This window comes from Juglans regia, chromosome 6 (genome assembly GCF_001411555.2).
Source record: "Juglans regia cultivar Chandler chromosome 6, Walnut 2.0, whole genome shotgun sequence".
NCBI classification, from domain to species: Eukaryota; Viridiplantae; Streptophyta; class Magnoliopsida; order Fagales; family Juglandaceae; genus Juglans; species Juglans regia.
This window is the reverse complement of record NC_049906.1, coordinates 2417519-2440111: the sequence shown is the minus strand read 5'-3', so window position 1 is coordinate 2440111 and position 22593 is coordinate 2417519. Positions and strand designations below refer to the sequence as shown.

The following is a 22593-nucleotide window of genomic DNA, read 5'->3' as shown; positions in this document are numbered from 1 at the left end:
AAATAAATGAAAGAATAAAAGACAAAAAATTTAGGCATCTGGATTTGTAATATTCTCCATATATAAATAAATAAAAGAAACCCTTTATCGTGGAATTTCTGTACATTTTTTTCCCAGCTTCTTAAAGACAAAATAACTTTTTTATAATATTTTAATATAAGAACAAAGAGATTCACGAGAAGTTTGAATAAGATCAAAACGTCTCTCCATTTCAAAATGTTCGATCTGAACTATAATTACTGTACTAATAACTACAATTCCTTCGAAGTATCCTCACAAAACCTCCAAAGTATCCAAACTAGAGCCAAAAATCAGGCTATACTGTAATTTCAACTTATATCCTGAAAGCCAAGGCCATGAAATACCAACTCATCAACCCTTGGTGGTCTAATCACCGTTTTATTTTCAATCAAGTGCCCCAGTTGGTACGTAAACATAAAGAATTAAGAGATTTATTACTCAATCTTCATCACGCTTCACGCTATATATTTTTTTAAATTTTTAATATTTTTTAATTTATTCATTTTAAATTATTTCAAATTTTTTATTTATTATTTATATAATAAATATTTAATAAAATAATAAAAATTAAAAATAATGTAGAATGTAAACTATTAGGAAGTTTTGAAGATTTTTTAAAGAATTAAACGTTTTTCAATAATTCTGAGAAAAATAACGTGCGTTTTTCTTGTTTTTCCAGCTTATCCCATGCGTCATGAAAATGATCATGAAGAGTACTGTCCAAAAACCATCATCCATTTTGCAGGTTGGCAAGCAATCAGTCATCAGCAAAAACCATTTCCATCGTTTACAAGAACAGAAGTTTAAATTAAATAGTGATTATTGGGCACCATGAATCCATGCATGAAGGATGGCCGGAAATATTAACAGTAACCCGAAAACCATGAAATCTGAAGCAGCTAAATACCTAGAAGACGGAAAAGTTTAAGGTCTCAACCAACAAAAAGGACACAAAAATTCATGAACAGAAGGGACAAACCTCCCAAAATCAGTAGCATTAATTTATATCCCACTTCAAATTAAGAAAAAAAAAAAATAGAGAGGAACTATGGGCAAAACTCAAAAAGCATCCCTTGGACTTCTTCAATGGCTTCAAAATTGGTGCTGCCCTTTTGCTTAATGTGGAGGCTTAAACCCAAACCCTAATCCATGTTGGTGATTGGAACTGAGACTTTCTTGTAATCCTTGGAAAGCCATTTGGACTGCATGTAGCTGGCTTTTCTCCAGGGAGGAATGTGGAGGCCCCTCTCTCTGAGTGATTCTTTTGCAGCTTTGCATAGTAGAGAGATGATTTTCTTAAGCTTTTCTTCAGTCCCAACAAAGACGGTAGGAATAGCATCAGTTAGCTCCTTGTAGGTTGGTGTAGGCCTTGCAACTTCAAAATGAGACCTAAAATCCATATCTACAATCAGCCTCTCTGGTTTGCCATCACCATTACCATCACCCACCATGACATCAATGTATTCATAATCACCTGCATATTGCACAACTTAAACAAAGAGCTACATAAGTCAGAACTTGGATTTAGAGAGAGAGAGAGAGAGAGGGAGAGGTAGAGGTAGAGAGAGAGACCTTTGGAGCGACCGAGATTGCAAACTGAATAAGTTTTGCAGAGAGAAGCTTCATAGCCATCGATTTTCAGTCTTGCCACTAACCTTTTCTTCAGAAGAGTAGGTTCCCTTGCAATTCCCATTTCCTTTACATGCACCAATATTTTCTCTAGGACGTCAACCTCAACCTTTGTAGCCCGTCGAATTATCTCCTAAACACAGCACAAATGAAAGGGATATCAGACCCCAAAAACAAACAAAATAAGGTAAATTTCGACTGAAAGAAGACTGAAAACAAGTAAGTAAATATGTGTGTGTGTGTGAGAGAGAGATGTGGAGTTGAGGATAGAGGTACCTGTAAGGTGAGGTATGGGTGCTGATCATTGTGAGACATAGTATTTGAAGATGGAGGTGAGATAGGAGAGGCCGACTCTGATTCAATGAAATCTCTGACCATTTGAAGCAGTTCATCTTCTGATATGCTACCCATATTCCTTGTGTTTCTTCCAAGGAGGTAAGAGACGTTGCGTACAACAATGCAACAAGCTGCTTTTGTTGCTACTCTCTCCCTCCCTTCTTCCCTCCCTCCCTACAATAGTATATATATATATATATAATTAATTCAGTATAGTTTGGATGAACGTACTGTGCATAAACAGCTTGACGTGGACGAAACGAACGGAGAGATCTTCAATTACTGTGTAAACAGTATTTCATCACTGTACACACATGTACGATGATCTCACATCGTAATGGCATATACGACACCTTCGCCACAAACATTGACGGGGAGCTTTTTGATTTCTTGTTTTCCCGAGATGGAATACGGCAAGTGAGAAAAGAAACTTATAACTCAATCCATTAGTTAAAAATTAAATCTATTGAATATTTAATTATTAAAAAATAAAATATACTCGCAATAAATTTCAATTATTAAAATTTAGTTATAATAATTTTTAGAAAAATTTTTAAATTTTAAATTTATTATACAGACATTAAATATATATTTTATCAATTATTTCTCTCTATATTTCTTTCTATCATATATTTTATCACAATTAATATATTAATTTGAGTTAGTGATATATTAATTTAATTACAATATGATTATTAACTAATATATAATCGTTAGAATAGTAAAATATAATAAAATTAAAAAAATTTAATAATTAAAAAAATAAATATTTTTAAAATTATTAGTTACTTATTACTATATAATGAATAAATAGATAATTCAATATAGAGATTTAATGTGAATAACTAAAACCAAATTCATATTACATTATTTTATTGTTATATAATAAAAAAATAGATATTCCAATATAAAGATTTATGTAAATAGAATAACTAAAAATTAAATTTCTCTTATATTCATAAAAAATATCATTTAACTTTAATTAATCTATTGAGATGCTCTAAGGGATGCTTGAGACGGGACGATAAATTTGTAAATAATAATGAATTAGTATGTAAATAGTAGTTAAATAATTTAAATTAATATAATTTATGGAGTTTTGAAAAATGAGAGGAAAAAATTGAATAAATTTATTATTTTTTAATATTATTTTTATTTTAAATTATTAAATTATTTTTTGTATTTTGTTTGGAAGTTTAAAAAATTTGTAATAATTAAGTAATTATTAAATAAAAAATTTTAAGATTTGAAAAAACACAAAATAAAATTAATTCCAACTTCCCTAACATTTGCCAACTAGGCTACCACCACGGTGGTCTTCTACGATGGTTATTGATTAAGAGTTATTGCTATATATTGGACAACATTTAAAAATGTTGTGCCATTGGTACCTAATTTTTGGTAGCCAACTATGACTAGGTGCAGATAAGAAAATGGCTACTTTCCAAGCAACTTTAGAGTGACATATTTTAAAGAATAATTATATTTGACATCTTTATATATCAAACACAATTGGCGTGACATAATTTAATTCAAAACAATACCATAAATTTGAGACTTTCATTTTGTTAATTTTGGACTTGAATCTCACCCATTTAGGCCATGTATCTTAGAGCAATGACATCAGCTTCTTCAAATGTTACTTTTCATCAAAATTTGAAAGGTTTGTCTTTCAAATTACTGTATTAGATTCAGTATATACATAAATTTCTAACTTTGAGCTACAGTATATTTAAATTCATCTCTATATTTGAAGATCATGTTCACATTCTATAACCATTATTTTATTTATTTAAATTATTGTTTTCTAATTTTGAGCTACAGTATATTTAAGTTGGGAAACAATAATTTAAGTATTAAATTAAATTATTAATTAACATATAGTTAGTATAATTGTAAAATATGAAAAAAATAAATTAAAAATACTATTATTAAAAAAAATAATATTATATCATTATTTTGACTAATCTAATGACTAATTTAATGTAAAATTATGACTAGAAAAATTTTAAATTTATAAAAATATGTACTTTTTTATCAAATTTTATAAATAAATTTGATGAAACTAATGGCAATGCTCAGTTCCATAGCAATCACTTGATGTTAATAATGTCTTGGTTTTAGAGATACCAATTAATTATCATAAAGTAATCATCATGCATATGCAAAATTACACGAAAGGATGCCTTGAAGGCAAAAGATCAAAGCAATCCACTGTGCAATCACTATAAAAATAGAGCTGAATTATTTCAAAAGATTGTTTCGAAAAATAATTTTCAATACGAATAGGAGCTTTTCTCCTTAGCTTTTTAAAGGTATACAAATTAAGTTCTCATTTGTTTTTGTAGATGAGATGAATTTAGATAAAAATTAAATAAAATATTATTAGAATATATTCTTTTAATATTATTTTTATTTATAGAATTTGAAAAAGTTAAATTATTTATTTTATTTTATTTGAAAATTTAAAAAAAATATAATAATTAGATGAGATGAAATGAAATGAGTTTAAAAATTTTATAAAAATGAACTAGGCCTAAAACGAGGAAAAGAAAATCTGAATGAAATTTATGGCAAGATATAATCACAATAATGGATAGAGTTAATAATTAAAATTAGAAATAATGATTATATTGTTTTTTATAATAATGATAATAGTGATAGTGATAATAATGATACTGATCGGAGAGGACATTCTTCTGGCTCATACAATATGAGCATGAGCCTTCATCTACTCATAATGTAAGTCTCAATATCGAAAGGGCCTATTAAAGACGAGAAGTGCCCAACTCACTTCCTATTACCGATTGAGTAATCATCCAACGATGAGTAAAGAAGGGCAGTTATTATAACAATTCATCAGAACAAGAACTCTCATCTCCAAATTTGAATTTGAATAATATATATATATCTATTATTACTTAAAGAACATAATATTTCAAAAGCTATATATAAGAAGAGAACCAAGGTACGTAAGCGGGATCAAATTTATTGGTATTATTATCATTATCTTCAATCACTAATATAGGCATCGGAAGCGTTATCTCGAACCTCCAAACCCTCTACTCTTTGGTTATAGGTGATCGTGAGGTGGTGGCGATGAAATAGGGGTGAAAACCGACGTCGTCGGCGCGGTTTTTGGGCAAAACCGACGCCGACCGACGTCTGGAAAAATGGATGAGGTGCCGACCGTAACCGGTCGATGGCGAGGAGGACACCGATCGAGGCAGTTCTCTGCCGGTTCTCGGTCGGCGTCGGTTCTTTGGCGATTCTAGTGAGATAATTATGAGAGAGAATGAGAGAGGAGAGATGCATAGGAGAGAGAGAGACTTGCAGAAGAGAGAGAGAGAGAGGGTTACAGAGGCGAGTTCGGGAAGAAGAAGATCGGGAGAAGAAGAATACTCTTAACGAAACGACGCCGTTTCACTTAAGTTTAAGTGGAACGGCGTCGTTTCAGACTTATTATTTTTTACTTACGTCCTTAATAAAACGACGACGTTTGGTTTAATGCCAAACGGCGTCGTTTCCCGTATCAGTTGCAGTACTTCTTAACTAAAACGGCGCCGTTCAACTTAAACTTAAGTGGAACGACGCCGTTTTGATAAGGGTATATTAAAAAAAAAAGGATTTTATTATATCGGTCGGTTCAGCGGTCCGGTCCAGCTTCAAACCGAGACCGAACCGCTGAACATCGGTTTCTTGAAATTTCCACCGCACGCCGACCGGTTCTCCACCGGTTCCTGACGCGGCCGGTCGGTTCGCGTCGGTGGCGGCCGGTGCTGTCGGTTTCTGTACAGCCCTACGATGAAATACGTCCATAACATTGATGAAAATGATATATATTTATAATGAGTTTATGAATAAGTAAACATCAAATTCATCATCTTCCATCTTTTTATCCATTTATTCAATTCCACAATTAAAGATTTAAAATCTAAAATCTAATTAACAAAATATTAAATACAATTTGAGTTTCGTTTGTTTTCACAATCATTCTCATTTTATCTCATCATTATAACTTTTTTAAATTCTTACACAAAATAAAATTAACAATTCTAATTTTTTTAAATATTTAAAAATAATATTAAAAATATATTCTAATAATATTTATTTAACTTTTAACTTTTATATCAACTCATCTCATTTTCAAAAATAAACGAGATCTACATATAGAAAGATCAACACTCTATGTATGCATAACTTTGGAAGTGGTTGGTAAATTTTGCACTTGACAAGAGAATAATTTTACTTATTATCTCTACACACTATATTTATTTTTTTATTTTTTTTTATAATAAATATATAGTGTATAGATGATAAATAGAGATTGTCTCAAAGGGTAGTGCTATAGCCCCCGCTGGGGGCTCCCGCTGGGGCTATAGTATTATTTAATATATATTTTATTTAAATAATTTTTATATAGATTTTTTAATATATTTGAAATATTTTAAAAAATTATAAAAAAATATTTTTTTATTTTACTTCATGATTAAGAAAATATTTTTTAATAATATTATGATTTTTTTAAAATATTTAAAATAGTCATATTACAGCCCCCGCTGGGGGCTCCCGTTGAGCTTAACATGTATTTTTTATGTGTAATTTTTTAATTTATTTTGTATATAGATTTTTTTTACACTTATAAATATTTTTAAAAAATAAAATAAATTTAAAATATCATTAAAAAACACTTTCTTAATCAGAAAGTAAAAAAAAAATCATTAAAAAACACTTCCTTAATCAGAAAGTAAAAAAAAATCATTAAAAAACACTTCCTTAATCAGAAAGTAAAAAAAATTATTAAAAAACACTTCCTTAATCAGAAAGTAAAAAATAAATCATTAAAAAACACTTCCTTAATCAGAAAATAAAAAAAAATATTTCTTTAATCAGAAAGTAAAATATAAATTATTAAATATTAATTTTTATTCTACTTCGTAATTAAGAAAATATTTTTAAATAATATTATAATTTTTATTTTATTTTTTAAAATATTTAAAATTATTAAAAAGATCTATATAAAAATAAATTTAAAAAATATATATAAAAAAATACTACAGGCTCCCGCGGGAGCTCCCAACGGGGCATGTAGCATTTTCCTGGTCTCAAATTGCTGCAACGTAAACATGCTTGCGTGGAAATGAAATTTCGTATAAAGCTTACAAAATTTACGAGCGTCTTTAAAACCACAGCAGCTCGCACCCTCCGAAAGATGAAAGCGCCCGCCTTGATCAACACCTCAAACAGTCTTAGAACCAGATTGCTGTTACCGTGACACTAGCCTAACACTGTGGAATACGAGAGAAGGAAGTTTACGTGCACAGTGTTCCCAACTGACGAAGCAAAATTCAGTTTACTCTTCCCTTTCGTGCGTGCGTCCCAAATGAATGTTATCTTTTCATTCAATTTTACCGGAAAGTTGATTTTCGCGAGAAATTTCTCAAGCAAAGAGGTTGGTGTCAAAAACCCTATTTTGAATTTCGTTTTATGACCTTTTATTTGAAAAGAGAAAAAAGTACGTACTTTTTTTTGTAGTTTGTTTCCGATTAGCGTACATAATATTGTTCGTTGGTGTGCGATTAATATTCTAGGGTTTTTATTTTGTCTTTCTTGGGTTTCAACTTTCTTCCTAATGAATTTCGAGTAGTTTGGGAGTGATAAAGCAAAAGGAAAAGCAGTGCAGGAGCACTATTTGAGAAAAAGCCAAAGAGATACTCTGCCTCAATATTTTGTGTTTTCTCATATATCGAAACCTCATTACAGTGAGCAATATATAGGCGCATTCTTTAACAGAATTCTACAACAGAACCAATCAAAGCAAGACACCTAGCTAGGGAAAATATTATCTCTGTTACAAGGAGATTTTCCAGAATATTCTTTGGAATATACTGCTGCTGCCTTAACATCCCCCCGCGATTCAAGCGGCACCAAAGCCATGGTGAGGCTTGATCGAAGCTGTATAAACCGCGCAGTAGACAGTGGTTTGGTCAATATATCAGCTAGCTGATCTTTGCTGGACACAAAGGCTACACGTAGTGCTTTTGCTGCAACTCTTTCTCGAACAAAATGGTAGTCCAATTCAACATGCTTTGTTCTAGAATGCATGACTGGATTTACTGACAAATATGTGGCACCAATGTTGTCACACCAAAGTGTTGGTGGGTCTGAAAAGTGTATTCCAAGTTCACCCAATAGTGACTGCAACCAAAGAATCTCACAAGTAGTGTTAGCTACTGATTTGTATTCAGCCTCCGTAGAGGATCTAGCTATAGTGGGTTGTTTCTTGGAACCCCATGAAATTAAATGTTTCCCAAAATATATACAGAAACCACCCGTAGAACGTCTATCATCAGGGCACCCGGCCCAGTCAGCATCAGAGAATGCAGTCAACATAGAAGAAGAAATAGAGGAGAAACACAATCCTAAATGGCGAGTATTATTTAGATAACGCAGGATGCGTTTAACAGCAGTCCAATGAGGAACACGGGGACAATGCATGTATTGACAGACTCGATTTACAGCAAATGATATATCTGGACGAGTGAATGATAAGTACTGTAAACTGCCGACCACACTACGATACCATTGAGGATCCTCAAAGGTGGAACCCTCTAAGGCAGTGAGTTTGTCCGAGCAGGACATTGGAGTGTTGACAGATTTCGAATTGTGCATATTGGTACGTGTCAACAAATCAGTAATATATTTTGACTGAGATAAAAACAGACCCACGGATGTTCGATGAACTTCAATACCAAGAAAATAATGCAACAATCCTAAATCCTTGACAGGAAAATAAGTACTCAAAGATTTGACAAACTCAGAAATAAGACCAGAGTTAGACCCAGTGACAATGATATCATCAACGTATATCAAGATGTAGATGCAAGCAGTTTCAGTTTTCATAATAAATAATGAAGAATCTGCACGAGAACACTGAAACCCTAGAGTAAGTAGTCTATTACTGAGTTTTGCAAACCAGGCTCTAGGTGCCTGTTTTAAACCATAAATAGACCTTTTTAACTTACAGACATGTTGGGGAAAATCCGGATTCACAAAGCCAGGAGGCTGTTTCATGTACACATCTTCTTCAAGCTCCCCGTGCAAGAATGCATTCTGTATGTCCAGTTGATGAAGAGCCCAGTTTGAAGTCACTGCAAGAGAGAGTAAAAGACGGATGGTGGTGGGTTTAACAACAGGGCTAAACGTTTCACTGTAATCGAGTCCTGGTTGCTGATGATATCCTTGAGCAACTAGTCTGGCCTTTCGTCGCTCAAGAGTACCATCAGCCTTCCGTTTAGTCTTTAGGACCCATTTCGAACCAAGCAGATTGTATGATGGGGAAGATGGAACTAGGTCCCAGGTATGGTTGTGCAAGAGTGCATCAATTTCGGCTGCCATAGCAAGACGCCATTCAGAGTGTTTAGAAGCTTCAGTGAATGACACGGGTTCTTCAGGGACCGTGGGTTGAGAGGAATCACATGGAGAAGAAAGAATTAATGAGGCCGTGGTTTTAGATGGAGGCCACGGGATAGTCCCGTCAGTGCGATGAAGAGGTCGAGATGTATTGGATTGAGACCGTGTGACCATAGGATGTTTGGTGGGAGGAATAAAAGATGAAGAAGAGGATTGAGTAGCGGAAGAGGATGACTCTGTGAAGGGTGCGGCGCTGATTAGATTTGCGGGACTAGAAGAAGTGGGAGATGAAAATAAAGGGTTAGGGTTTGAGATACCTGTAGGAGAGTTGGGTCGAGTATGGGCACGGGGCAGAGAAGTATAAGGGCTACGGGTATGTGAAGGAGAAGGAAGAATAGATTGGGCCGGCACCTGACTTGGGCTGAGATGATTGGGTTGAGAGGTAATGGCTTGAGGTGAAGTATGGAGCAGCGGGTCAGTGAGAGTGGGTTGGACCGATGAGTGCGAGGAAATGGACTGGACAAAAGGAAATTTTAATTCATTGAATATTACATCCCGTGAGATGAATATTCGGCCCGTTGCAATGTGTAGACACACATAGCCCTTATAATCAGGGCTGTAGCCCATAAAAACACACTCCTTGGATCTATAGTCTAATTTATGATTATTGAATGGTCGTAAATTGGGTCAACATGAAGATCCGAACACACGAAAAAAAGAATAGTCAGGAATTTTTCCCATGAGAATTTCAAAGGGAGATTGATTTTGAAGTATGGGAGTAGGCATACGATTAATTAAAAAAGTGGCGGTTTGAAATGCTTCGACCCAATATGTGAGTGGAACCGATGCATGAGAAAGTAAGGACAGGCCTGTTTCTACAATATGACGGTGACGCCGTTCCACACTTCCATTTTGTGGATGAGAATGTGGACAGGTAATACGATGAGATATCCCATAGGATTGAAAAATTGAATGAAGAGGTCGAAACTCACCCCCTCCATCTGTTTGGACCGAAACAATATTGGAAGAAAAAGTATTATGAACAAACTTAAGAAATGCAATAACAAGAGTACTGACATTTGATTTTAATTGCATGGGAAAAAACCAGATAAACTTAGAGTAATCATCAACTATTGAAAGAAAATAACGAGAGCCCTTGGTAGACAGGATAGAAGCAGGACCCCATACATCGAAAAACAACAATTGAAAAGGAAAGGTAGATCTGGTAGGAGAGGGGGGATGAGGTAGAGTATGTGCTTTGGCCGAAGAACACGCTGGGCAGTGTTGTAAAACTGTAGAGGTGCTGAGTGGAAGATGAAACCGACGTAGAGTGAGTGAAGTTGTCCGTGGAGACGGATGACCCAACCTTGAGTGCCATAGTTGGGCTGTTGTGCGATTGCCAAGGAAAGCTTTGGGAGAAACAGAAACTGGCTCTTCATCGGACCGAAGCACATAGATTCCATCCTCAACGTGGCCCTGAAGAAGTACTTCCTGGGTGCATGAATCCTTCACAAAAAATAAAGAGGAATGAAACTCAAAGAAAACTTTATTATCAGTGCAAACTTGTCTAACAGAAAGAAGATTTCGAGAAATAGAGGAAACGTGTAAGAGTTGATGAAGAAGAAATTTGCCATTGCTAGAGTTGACTTGAGCCGAACCAACGTGATGAATGGGGAGGTTGGAACCATCACCAATGCTTACTTGCTCCGGACCCTGATAAGTAGACGATTCCAAGTTAAGATTCTGTAAATCAGCTGTAAAGTGATGGAAGGCAGCAGTATCGGGAAACCATGCAGTACTAGGAGACGGCGATGGCGCAAATGAGGTGAAATTTGCAGTGGGAGGAGCAGATGGAGTGGATTGATAAGTTTCATTGAACCGATGGTAGCAGTCAAGAGCTGTGTGACCTGGTTTGTGACACACTTGACACAAGGGTCTGTTGTCTGTGCGTGGAGGAAATTGAGTAGGAAGAGTTTGAGGAGAGCGTGGCCAAGGAAGCAGACTACGTCCAGAGTGTCGACCACGACCCCTACCACGAAAAAAAATAGCACGGCCTTTATGTGGACTTCCAGACCCCATGGTTTTGGTTGTATTATGAGCAGTGAGGTTAGTACCCGATAGTAGAGCTTGGGTTTGATGAGCTAGACGGGATTCATGATTGAGGAGGAAACTGAAAATTTGATGGGGAGAAAGAATATCGGGTCGAGTAGTGAGTGAAGTTACCAGAGATTCATACTCTGTTCCAAGCCCAGCTAAAAGAAAGATGACCATTTCAGAGTCGGGCACAGGGTGCCCAGCAGCTCCTACAGTTGCTACAAGAGATTTAACTTTGTTGAAGTAATCAGAGATAGACTCAGAACCTTTCTTTAATGTAGCAAGTTGATATTTAGTATGGATTAAGTGAGCTGAAGATTTGGCTGCAAAGAGATTATTCAGAGTAGTCCATATCTCACGAGAAGTAGCACAATCCAGAACTTGTGCTAGAACCGAATCTGAGAGAGATGAATTAATAGTAGAAACTATTAATTGATCTTGCAAAACCCATTGAGTAAGGGCAGGATTCGGTGCATCATTAAGGATGGCTGGAGGTGAAGGAAGAGTACCATCAACGTACGCAAACAACTGATGCCCTTTTAGGAACGGCACTATCTGTGCCTTCCATAGAAGAAAATTTTCGATAGTGAGTTTAATAGTGATGAAATGCGTGGCTGAGTTAAGAAGGGAGAGATTTGTGTTTTTGTTGGTAGTTTTATCAGAGGGAGCCATTGAAAAGAAAGCAAAAGAGAATGAGAAGAGACAACAAAGAAAAATAAAGAAGACGACAAAAGGAAGAGGACGTGAGTCCGTTAGGCTCTGGATACCATGATAAAGCAAAAGGAAAAGCAGTGCAGGAGCACTATTTGAGAAAAAGCCAAAGAGATACTCTGCCTCAATATTTTGTGTTTTCTCATATATCGAAACCTCATTACAGTGAGCAATATATAGGTGCATTCCTTAACAGAATTCTACAACAGAACCAATCAAAGCAAGACACCTAGCTAGGGAAAATATTCTCTCTATTACAAGGAGATTTGCCAGAATATTCTTTGGAATATACTGCTGCTGCCTTAACAGGGAGAATATGGTTATGTTCGATTAGATGGATAAAGTAAGGTTCCTTGAGAACCGTAGGTTTGTTGCTGGTGAAGAACCTTCCTAACAGCAGTTTTGAAATCTGAGAAAATTGAGGGTGATGGGTGAAATGAGAAGTCTTCTATTTGATGATTGACTTCGGTGTTGCTTTCGGCAAATAAGAAGGAAAAAGAAAACAAGCCGGAAAATTGTTGTAAACTAAGTAACTGCGTCAGCTTGCTTTCGTTCCATACGTTTAAAACTCTTAATTCTCTTTTTTTGGAATGCAACCACTGAAATTTGCTATCGAGTACTTTACTCGCTTATTTGGGCCTTCTTGTGAGGCTTATTATGAGATAAAGGTCTAATGTTTTGCACGGAAATTGTGAAACCTGCATGTCATCTCGTTAAGAAAAATATCATAACCCTCAGTGATTAATGTTTCTGATAGTTAGTGGGCTTAAGTTCAAGCCATTTGATTGAGATGTCTTCTTGTATCACAGTAGAATCCATGTTCTACTTTGATTTGAATTTTTAACTGATCGGTTGGTAAATGACTCATGGGGGCCATTTTCAGATTAAGCCTTCTAGTATGTGCATTTAATAGATGGTGTATAGTTCCCATGTTTCCCCTATTGAAAAGTGAATGATGATTTTTTCTTTTGCAAATACTGAAGTGATGATGCTTTGGCGGATTATAAGCTACTACAATCAGATATTTCAACGTTGGGAAGAAGTCTAATGGCTAATTGAATCCCTTGGATAAAATAGATCATGAGTAGCTCTAGAAAGTAATAGTTTTTGGAAGGACTTATAAAAAAAAAAAAAAGTTTTTGGAAGGATAATAACTTTAAGTTGAAATGATGAGATCAATGATCGGAGGATATTTGGATATGTGTGGAAGATGGAGTGGGGAACACTATGTTCGTTGCACCCAAAAAGTAACGCATGATTTGGCAGGTCATAGATCAAGTTATTTATTTTTGATAAGTCACAGATAATAGATCTATGATAATTTTATTTGTCATTAGTGGAAACAAGTGGGTGTTTTAATAAATCAAAACATATTTTATTTTCTGGAGTTGCATTTTTAATTGTCTAGATTCCACTGTAGATGTTCATATGCAAGCCCGATCTCTGCAATTTTGTAACTTTGGACTTCTTTTTCGGACTAACAAGCTTCCATATTAGAAATGTTTTGCTTTCAAGGGTGAAATTATTTAGTTGCATGGGGTTTGGGAAAGTTCTGTTTACTTGGCCAGATTTCTTTTGCCGTCGCTTTCTTGTATGTTACTTTATTCATTGTTTATTATACGTGTTTAAATGTCAATATGAAAAAGGGTTTTACATTTCATAAAGTCCTATTTATACTTCTTGTATGTGTGCTGTTGGTACAGATAAGTGGCTTACATTTTGCTAAAAGTTGAGGTGTGATCATTAAGGAATCTGGACTTTATGAGGCTGAGTTTTGGGCCTTTAGACTCTAGCCTTTTCTGTTTTTTTTATTATTTATTAGTAAGTTATATACACAGCTGTGCATTTTTGAACATATAATGACACCCTCTGAACATTCTTACCGGGGAAAGAGCTATAGCTCATTGATACTTGGATTGCCATCTTTCAAAGTTCAAGCTGCTTGTTTATCTTGCTCTTTGGAAAAAAACTGTACAAGTTAAAGGGACTGAGAAATTGTTGGTTATTGACTTCTAGATTAGTTGAGCATCGAACAGTGATTCAAATTTTTAGATATATAGATGGCTAGCATCTTCTTTCTAATTCATGTATTGTGTTAGGGCTACTATATTACTTGAAACAAATGAACTACCTTATATTTCTTTCTAGCATGTATAATATGTCTCTTTCAATCAATGTCTATACAAATGTGTAAATACAGTTACTTTCTTAACTATAATGGTTTGCAGTTTCCCATTCCCAAACAATAGATGCGTGCCTCCAATTTTCTGGTGGTTCATGCTATAATTTATTTTGATTAATGGTTTCTTGTTTCAATGCAGCCTTCAAGATCCTGCAACCTGCCGAACAAGGCTCCTTTCAAGTCAAACAAGTAGGCAAGAAGGCCAGCTTTCCTCTGTTCAAATATCAAACCTCTTGGGAGCAAGGAGTTTCTTCATAGTTGACTCAAAGAAAATGTAAACAAGGTGGCACAAGAGAAAGTACTGATAAAACATCTTGGGTTACGACGTAAATTTTCAACCAAGGTAAAACTAGCATGTTGTGTTTATTGACGTGTTGAGTAGAATTTATTATATAGTTCTATTCAATTCACTTTTTTTTTCCTCTGGTTGAGTCCTCAGGCGGATCGGGGAAAATGTGGTTGCTTCACCTGGGTGCTGAGTCTGCAATATTCTCCAGTTGGCCTATTTTCAGTGCAAGTATATTTGTAGCTGTTGCGGTGGTGCTCTCCACGTATCTTATCTTTGAGCATTTAGCTGCTTATAATCAGCCGGAGGTTCTTTATAGTCCTTTAGTTGTTTGATTTACTTTACTTTTCTTTATTATTAATGTGGCTATGATGTGTATTCATATAGCCCCTGTACTATATTACTATTTTCATTTGCTTTTATGTATACAAAATTATACAAGGTTACTTGTATAATTTTGTGGCTTGGTTAGTTTCATATATCTTATTTAAGTACATAAATTGTTATTAACTTCTCTTAACAAGATCATCCAAAGTAAGAGCTTTAATTGTTGGAAATCTCAGGAGCAGAAGTTTCTAATTGGTCTCATTCTGATGGTTCCTGTTTATGCACTGGAATCGGTATGATGGATGCTACCTTTTATGTTTATCCCCCCTTCATTTTGTTTTTCTGTTTCTCATTCAATGTTTTTGATAAGTTTGCTAGTTTTTCTAATATTTTCAATATATATCAACATTTACAATGCTTCAAAAGAGTGTCATCCTGCACTATTTGCATTAATACGCCCACCTTTCCATGTCCTATGATTATAAAATTAGCAATTTAATATCACATTGGTTTCCTTGGAGTGAAGAAATGCATATGTGTGTGTGTGTGTGTGTGTGTGTGTGGAGTGAAGAAGTTGTATGTTGTTAAAATTACTATGTTTTCATCGCCCTTTATTGGAGAATGCTAGAGGTTCTGAAAAACATGAAAATATTTGCATCTGGTTGTCCATATTTCCTGGGAAAAGACTCAGTTAATAGAATATGTAGCTAGCACTTACATTTTTTTTGAACTGATTTTACGTTGTGGAAATGTTTGTGCTTCAGTTTTGTCACTGTTGGATTTGAAGGTGCACTCCACTGTGAAAAATATGTTTGCTTGGTCTTTTCTCTTGCATCAAGGAGTTGAGGTCAATCGTAGGTTAAAACAAAAAAGTGAAATATCTGGAGTGTTATGGACCTTTTATGTTAAATTGCTTTGAGAGACATCTGTAACACCCCTTCCCGTAGATCAAGAATGTTACGTACATTCATAATATAATGCCCAAAAAAGAGATTCGAAGTTATGAAAATACATTATTTATTGAATGATCAAACTAACTTAGCATAACATTCTTTCATAACATAAAGCTGAAACATAATGAAAAATGCATAAACTAGTTCTATGTGGTGATCACTTGTTCAAATATTTTAATCATAAACTAAATCTTTGTGGAAATAACACTTATTCAAGTCTTTGAAACTAATCTACTTCTAGCCCTCCAGCTTTGTGTCCATGCAATCAACGTCTGGGACATTAAAACATAAAAACAGAAAAAAACATGAGTCGAAGACTTAGTAATAGCACATCATAATGTAAACTTAGCTTAGCATTAGGCTTAATTTAGAAAACCTTAATGTATCGTAACATATGAGGAATTAACGAAATCATGGAATTTCATGTAACCTGATGCATGAGTGACTGACTCCATGCATTTCCTATCAATCATACATGACTTGTTCATCTTGTCTTTCACTTATTTAGTGGCCATCATTACATATGTGCATCTGTCCAATTGTTGTAGACCGTATATACATATCGTAACATGAGGTGTACCATGCTTGGTTTGTGGCACCAGCCACCATGTAATGTATCATATCATGTAGTGATACATGCTTGGGTCTGTGTTATCACTGTGTAACGTATCATAACGTATCTTATCAGAATAATTTACAGCAAACATAAAATTTTGATCATGCTACTTACCTCTTAACGTTGCTTCCACAATCTTACTTCGTAGCTCGGCTGAGACGGTGGGTTTGGGTGGTTGAAAGTGATTGGCGGCAATTTCTAGGTGACCGAGTGGTATCCCCGACTTCTCTGTGGTGGTTTTCGGTGGCAGAATGAAATATACAAGCCAATGAGTCACTGCTGGTAGAGAGAGAGAGAGAGAGAGAGAAGGAAAACGACGGGGAAAGAAGAGGGCTTACCATCGGCGTGCTTTGTCCTGTTTTCCAACGAGAGAGTCTCAGTTTGCTATGAGGAAGGCTACGAGGCTGTTGTTTTCAACTTGGGGGTTGTTGTGAGGATGGGTTTGACCGCAAGGGTGCTACTGGTTTGATGAAAGGAATATTGGGAGGAAAAAGAGAGGATTTATGGGAGGGTTTTTGACGGGTGAATTGGTTTCCAATTAGGAAACTATTCAAACTTGGGAAATCAAACAGATGGATATACGGGGTGTAGACAGTGGAAGAAACCCAATCAAATAAAATCACTATCTCAAAACGGAACTTAAAAATAATAAAAATACTAATTAATAATAATAATAATTATAAAAATAATAATTCTAAGTCCTAATTTAGGACCCGTATGTTACAACATCTGATTGCTTTCTTGTCTCTTTTTTGTGTAAAACTTTGAAAAACATAATAAATGAAGTCTAATGAACAATATGTGCATAAATGCTTCTGAATTTGAGAACATAGTATTGGATTTTTTATATGTTACAAGACAACCTTGACTGTTCACATGTTCATAAACCGTGTTATTCATGCATGTTGTGTCATAGGCTTGCCTGCATGGTATGAGAAATTCAGCCTGTATGGCTGTGTAGTTTTAGTATTCATTTGTCAACTAATTGTATGGGTGCAGTTTTTGTCACTTTTAAACTCAGATGCTGCCTTCAACTGTGAAGTTATTCGGGATTGCTATGAGGCTTTTGCACTATATTGCTTTGAGAGATACCTGATAGCCTGCTTAGGTATGTTCGAGGATCGTGCTTATATACTTTTTCGAATGGTGACAATCATTGTCCCTTAAATTTGTTATGTTGGATATGAAACCATAAGTCTTTAACGGTGTTGACTTTTTATTCTTTCCTTTTCCTTTCTTCCATTATAATTTCATTTCATCCTCCCCATGCATGCTTTTGTGTGGCATAAGCAATTGATGGATTGGATAACTAAAATTATGAAGTTCTTGAAATTAATGTAATTAATCGTCAACATGTGTGCTGCATAAGATTAACGAAATTATTAAATGAAAAATATTACATTTAACTAAATTAGCATGGTCTTGAGCCATCACACAGTAAATAGAACTTTTAGCAGAATGCTAATTTAGTACCTTGTTCTCTGTAAGTTGATTGAACATCTTGTCTCCCTGTTGCTCTCTTTGTTTTATGTTATTAATGAGAAGTCTCACAAACTTCACTTGAGGGGAGAAAGAGACCGGAGCTCTTTATATAGTATGCCAATGTGACCTGGCCATCGAGAAGTCTTAACTTATAGGCTCTCTAGCTTCTAAAAATTCAATATCTTTTATGAACCCATTGGTTTCGTGATTTCTTTGTATCTATCTCTAACTCCTAAATACGCGTGCCATCTCTTATATGCATCTTGTGTATTTGGACTATGCCTTTTCCTTAATATTTATAAAAAAAAATTTACTAATAAAGAAAATGAATATATTGGTTACAAGACTAAGGGATCGTTTGGATACTTATAATATCTCAGAATATCTGTGAATAATAGTGAAATGGTTTGTGAATAGTAGTTAAATTTTTTGAGTTAAAATGTTTTATAGGGTTTTGGGAAAGGGGAGAGAAAATTTTGAATAAAAATATTATAAAGTTAAAATATTATTGAATATAATTTTTTAATATAATTTTTGTTTTGAAATTGGAAAAAAGTTGTATTTTTTTTTTTTTGTATTTTGTTTGGAAGTTTGGAAAAGTTGTAATGATTAAATGAAAAAGTTGAAGATTTAAAATTGAAAAGTGTTTTGTATTTGAGTGATTTTTGGGAAGGAAATATCTGAAAATATCCGAGAATACATGAGAATAATTGAGAATATTTGTATACACAAACAAGGCCTAAAAAGGCATGAGTTGAATAACCTAAAGGACACACAATAAAGAAAACTAAAATATTACTAAAGTTAAATGAAAACTACTAACTGAACTAAACATATTATATTCATTTAATTTTATTACTTTTTTTTAACTTAGTTACATATATTGTTTAATTTTGATGTAATAGCATAATGGGAGAATGGCTGATGTGGTTGAATAGGAGCAAAGCTTGTTACCTCTGAAATTTTATATTGTAATAGCTAGATGGTATTATTGACTATTGAGCTTTGATATTATTTTCATTTTTTGTTTTGAAAAAATCTATTGCTTCCTGTAGGTGGTGAGGAAAAGACAATTGAGTTTATGGAAAATCAAGGGCTTATCGATTTCAACACACCTCTTTTGAAAGAAGCATATACTTATGGAGTTGTAGAACATCCTTTTCCACTAAATTTTGTCCTAAGAGATTGGTATCTTGGTCCTAACTTCTATAATGCTGTGAAAATTGGCATTGTTCAATATGTATGTGTGCACTTTTTTATGGAAGATTATCGCATTGCTCCTTTTCTTTTGCATTTCGAAGCCTCTATTTGGTGCTTACTGAAATATTATCTCCAGATGATACTGAAGATGATCTGTGCACTGCTGGCAATGATTCTAGAAGCTTTTGGGGTTTATGGAGAAGGGAAGTTTGAATGGAGATACGGGTCAGACATCCTTATCAATAATTCAAAGTTTTTGATCAGCTTGTACATTCGTACAACACCCATGCACAAGCACACGCTCACGCTCACGCACAAACATACTCATGCACGCACACATGCACATACATAGATACGTCTCCAAATGGGCACGTCACACACATGTTTACATGTCTATTTGTAAGTGAACATATGAGAAATATATGTGCGTGTTTGGGTTTATTAAAGGTGCTGCTGAGAATTACATTATGTTTTGCATTGCAGTAATTTTCTATTGTTGCTATTATCTGAATGTCTCTAATTTGTTTGCAGCTATCCATACTTGGCAGTTGTTCTTAATTTCAGTCAGACATGGGCTCTATATTGCCTTTTACAGTTCTATACCATTATTAAAGATAAATTGGAACCAATTAAACCCCTGGCAAAGTTTCTGACTTTCAAATCAATTGTATTCCTGACATGGTGGCAAGGCATTGCTATCGCATTTCTTTTCTCGATGGGAGTTTTTAAAGGGTCTTTGGCTCAGGAGCTAAAAACGCGGATACAAGACTACATCATCTGTATTGAGGTATGCATTTAAAAAACACCATGATTATTGTTCTTTTCCTCACAAAAATGTTTATAGGCAAAATTATTTAAAAAAAAAAAAAAACCAACAGTTTTACTGTGTATTCCTTTCATTTTGCTATTAGTGTGCTTGCAATATGGAGTTTAATGTATAGGGGCACAAAATGCAGAGTATGCATTCGAAAAAATTTGACATATATAAGATCTAATTTGAAACTTGAAGCTGGTGAAAACGGGCTGGGATTTCTGTTGGTTTGAAGAAAGGCTTTGAGATGCATCCATCATTAGTGCACTAGTAATTAGGCGTATACTGTGTATACTTCCTGTGTAATTGGGCAATTTGGGCTATGCCTTTTTCTATTAATAAAGTTTTATTTTTACTTATTAAAAAAAAAAAAAAGGCTTTGAGATGCAGATATTCTAAAAGCATGAATCATAAAATTGAAAGAGATTAAGCTTTTTGTCAACTTTGGGGGTATTTTTTCGATGATTTTGAGACCCTTGTGTGAGGGTTTCGATATAAAAGTGTATATCTCAAATTTAATTAATAGAAAATAGGAGCTCAAAATAAAATTCCAAGCATACTCCAAGTTATCAAACAAGTAAGGTTAAGATAAGATTCTCATGTAACAGTGTATCTCAATCACTTGATCATGACATATGCCCTATCACTTTAAAACTTGCTTTGACTTTAGAAGCTTTATTTATTTTATTTTTTTACCATTTTAAGGATTTACTAAGTTTCTTTTGAAATTTCACTCCTGCGATTATTTGAATAGGAGTGGAAAAAGGTTTTAGCTTTTGTTGAACGCTCTTTTGTCCATATGAAAGATTTTGATAAGTTTTGGGTAATTTTGGCTTATCAAAAAAATGACTGCATAGATTTCTTTTAAATCTTTTTTTATGGCTGTTGGGGGATTCTATTACAGCATTAGTACCAAGTGGAGATTTGGCATCGAGGAATCCTGGATGTTTATGATCATTTGTTCGAGTGAATTATGGTTTGAAAGTTGTGTCCTGACTACCTTTTTTTTTATACTAATTTTGCAATTCCTTGTTTTGTATGCTTATTGTTTTGGGTTTTGTTACTTAGTATACTATATATATTGTTGCTCCTTTATAATAGACCACCCAATAAAAGATTTGATGGTATATCTCTTGAATCTCAGTATTCAAAAGCACCATGTTTGCGTTTGTGGCTTCTAAATAGCAAAATACTATACAACTAATCGGTTTTGCACGGTATTTTGTGCTTACTAAGTAAATAATAAAGCATGAAGTCATTTTTCAACCTCTTGCCATTTTATGCTTCTTTCCATTAAATTATCTGATTGTTAGTCACGCCAAGATAAAATCTTCATTTAATTTTGAGAATGTTCAAGAGTCTATACTTGCACGGCTTCTGATTTCATGCTTAACAAATAGATGGGTGTTGCTGCCGTGGTTCACCTGTATGTCTTCCCAGCAGTGCCTTACAAAAGGGGAGAACGATGTGTTCGTAATGTAGCAGTTATGGCGAACTATGCCTCATTAGATGCACCTCCTGATCCAGAGGAGGTTCAAGACAGTGAAAGATCAACTATAACACGCCTGGTTCGGCATGATGAGCAAGAAAAACGTTTGAATTTCCCCCAGAGTGTCCGTGATGTGGTTGTTGGGAGTGGTGGAATTGTAAGATATTAACCCTTTTCATTTTAGTCATTGCTGCTGCTTTTTTTTTTTAGTCTTTTGCTGAACTCGGTTAATTTGCTCTTTCAGATTGTTGATGACATGAAGTACACAGTATCACATGTAGTAGAACCCGTTGAAAGGGGAATTGCAAAAATCAATGAAACCTTCCATCAGATATCCGAAAATGCGAAACGCTATGAGGAGCAGAGGAGGAGCAGTAAGGATGATAGTTATCTTATCCCCTTGAACTCATGTACTAGAGAGTTTTCTGAAGTTAATGAAAATCTTGTTGAAGGTAGCATCAGTGACAGTGGTCTGTCTAATGGGAAAAGACAGCATCACCGGTCAAAAGCCTCAGGATCTCGAGCTAGAACATTCAGATAATGTTCACAGCTATACATCATGTAAATACACTGAATTAACTCAATATCGTCCACTGAGTCGTGTTCTTTTGACGCTCAGATGTAACACAAGAAGGGGGGGTGAAGGCAGTTTATGCAAAAGATTTTCTTTTAGTTGGGTGATGCCTGATTTAGAGAAGCATTGGGCAATGTTGGATTGAGAGACCAGGAAATGATGCCGGCCAAATTGCCATCATCAACTCTTTTTAGAGCACTGAAATTTTGACAATTATTCAGGAATATTTAAAGTTTTTCCAATTTGAGTATAATATTATCTAAATTTCCTAAATTAGCAAATTTTGGTACCATTGGTTATAATTTGGATATTATAAATCTTTATGGTCCGATGTGCAAATTAAGGTTGCGTTTGGGTAGTGAGATATTTTTAAGTATTCTGTAAATAGTAATGAAAAAGTAATGATAGAATATTGAATAGTATTAAAAGTAAATGAAAAATAATAATAAAATAATAAATAATAATGAGG

General features: G+C 34.4%; 2 protein-coding genes across 4 annotated transcripts; one reads left to right on the top strand and one right to left on the bottom strand.

Moving 5' to 3' along the window:
- Positions 1 to 821: 821 nt before the first annotated feature.
- Positions 822 to 2124, bottom strand: LOC108987371. Of its 2 annotated transcripts, none has more exons than XM_018960271.2 (3): positions 1927 to 2124; positions 1594 to 1783; positions 822 to 1510 (listed from the first exon to the last, which is right to left on the bottom strand). In XM_018960271.2, exons 1-3 carry the CDS (start codon positions 2059 to 2061, stop codon positions 1164 to 1166), a joined length of 672 nt encoding a protein of 223 aa, XP_018815816.2. In that variant the 5' UTR covers positions 2062 to 2124; the 3' UTR covers positions 822 to 1163. The 2 variants fall into 2 exon arrangements, with proteins under 2 accessions (XP_018815816.2, XP_018815817.2); XM_018960272.2 differs by having other exon boundaries at positions 883 to 1495.
- A 5060-nt stretch (positions 2125 to 7184) lies between these two features.
- On the top strand, positions 7185 to 22366 carry LOC109005397 (protein LAZ1 homolog 1-like). 2 transcript variants are annotated; one of them, XM_018984327.2, is made up of 10 exons: positions 7185 to 7438; positions 14526 to 14729; positions 14826 to 14980; positions 15236 to 15292; positions 17568 to 17676; positions 19106 to 19290; positions 19387 to 19475; positions 19782 to 20037; positions 21462 to 21707; positions 21795 to 22366. In XM_018984327.2, exons 3-10 carry the CDS (start codon positions 14840 to 14842, stop codon positions 22089 to 22091), a joined length of 1380 nt encoding a protein of 459 aa, XP_018839872.1. In that variant the 5' UTR covers positions 7185 to 7438; positions 14526 to 14729; positions 14826 to 14839; the 3' UTR covers positions 22092 to 22366. The 2 variants fall into 2 exon arrangements, with proteins under 2 accessions (XP_018839872.1, XP_018839875.1); XM_018984330.2 differs by lacking the exon at positions 7185 to 7438 and adding an exon at positions 7466 to 7501.
- The last annotated feature ends 227 nt before the right edge of the window (positions 22367 to 22593 follow it).

Coding starts and splice junctions, on each gene's coding strand:
- LOC108987371 (XM_018960271.2), bottom strand. CDS start 2,061: ATGGGTAGCATATCAGAAGATGAACTGCTTCAAATGGTCAGAGATTTC. Junction 1,784..1,926: donor ACCCATACCTCACCTTACAG/GTACCTCTATCC, acceptor TGCTGTGTTTAG/GAGATAATTCGACGGGCTAC. Junction 1,511..1,593: donor CAATCTCGGTCGCTCCAAAG/GTCTCTCTCTCT, acceptor TCTTTGTTTAAG/TTGTGCAATATGCAGGTGAT.
- LOC109005397 (XM_018984327.2), top strand. CDS start 14,840: ATGTGGTTGCTTCACCTGGGTGCTGAGTCTGCAATATTCTCCAGTTGG. Junction 14,981..15,235: donor CTGCTTATAATCAGCCGGAG/GTTCTTTATAGT, acceptor TGGAAATCTCAG/GAGCAGAAGTTTCTAATTGG. Junction 21,708..21,794: donor TTGTTGGGAGTGGTGGAATT/GTAAGATATTAA, acceptor TTGCTCTTTCAG/ATTGTTGATGACATGAAGTA.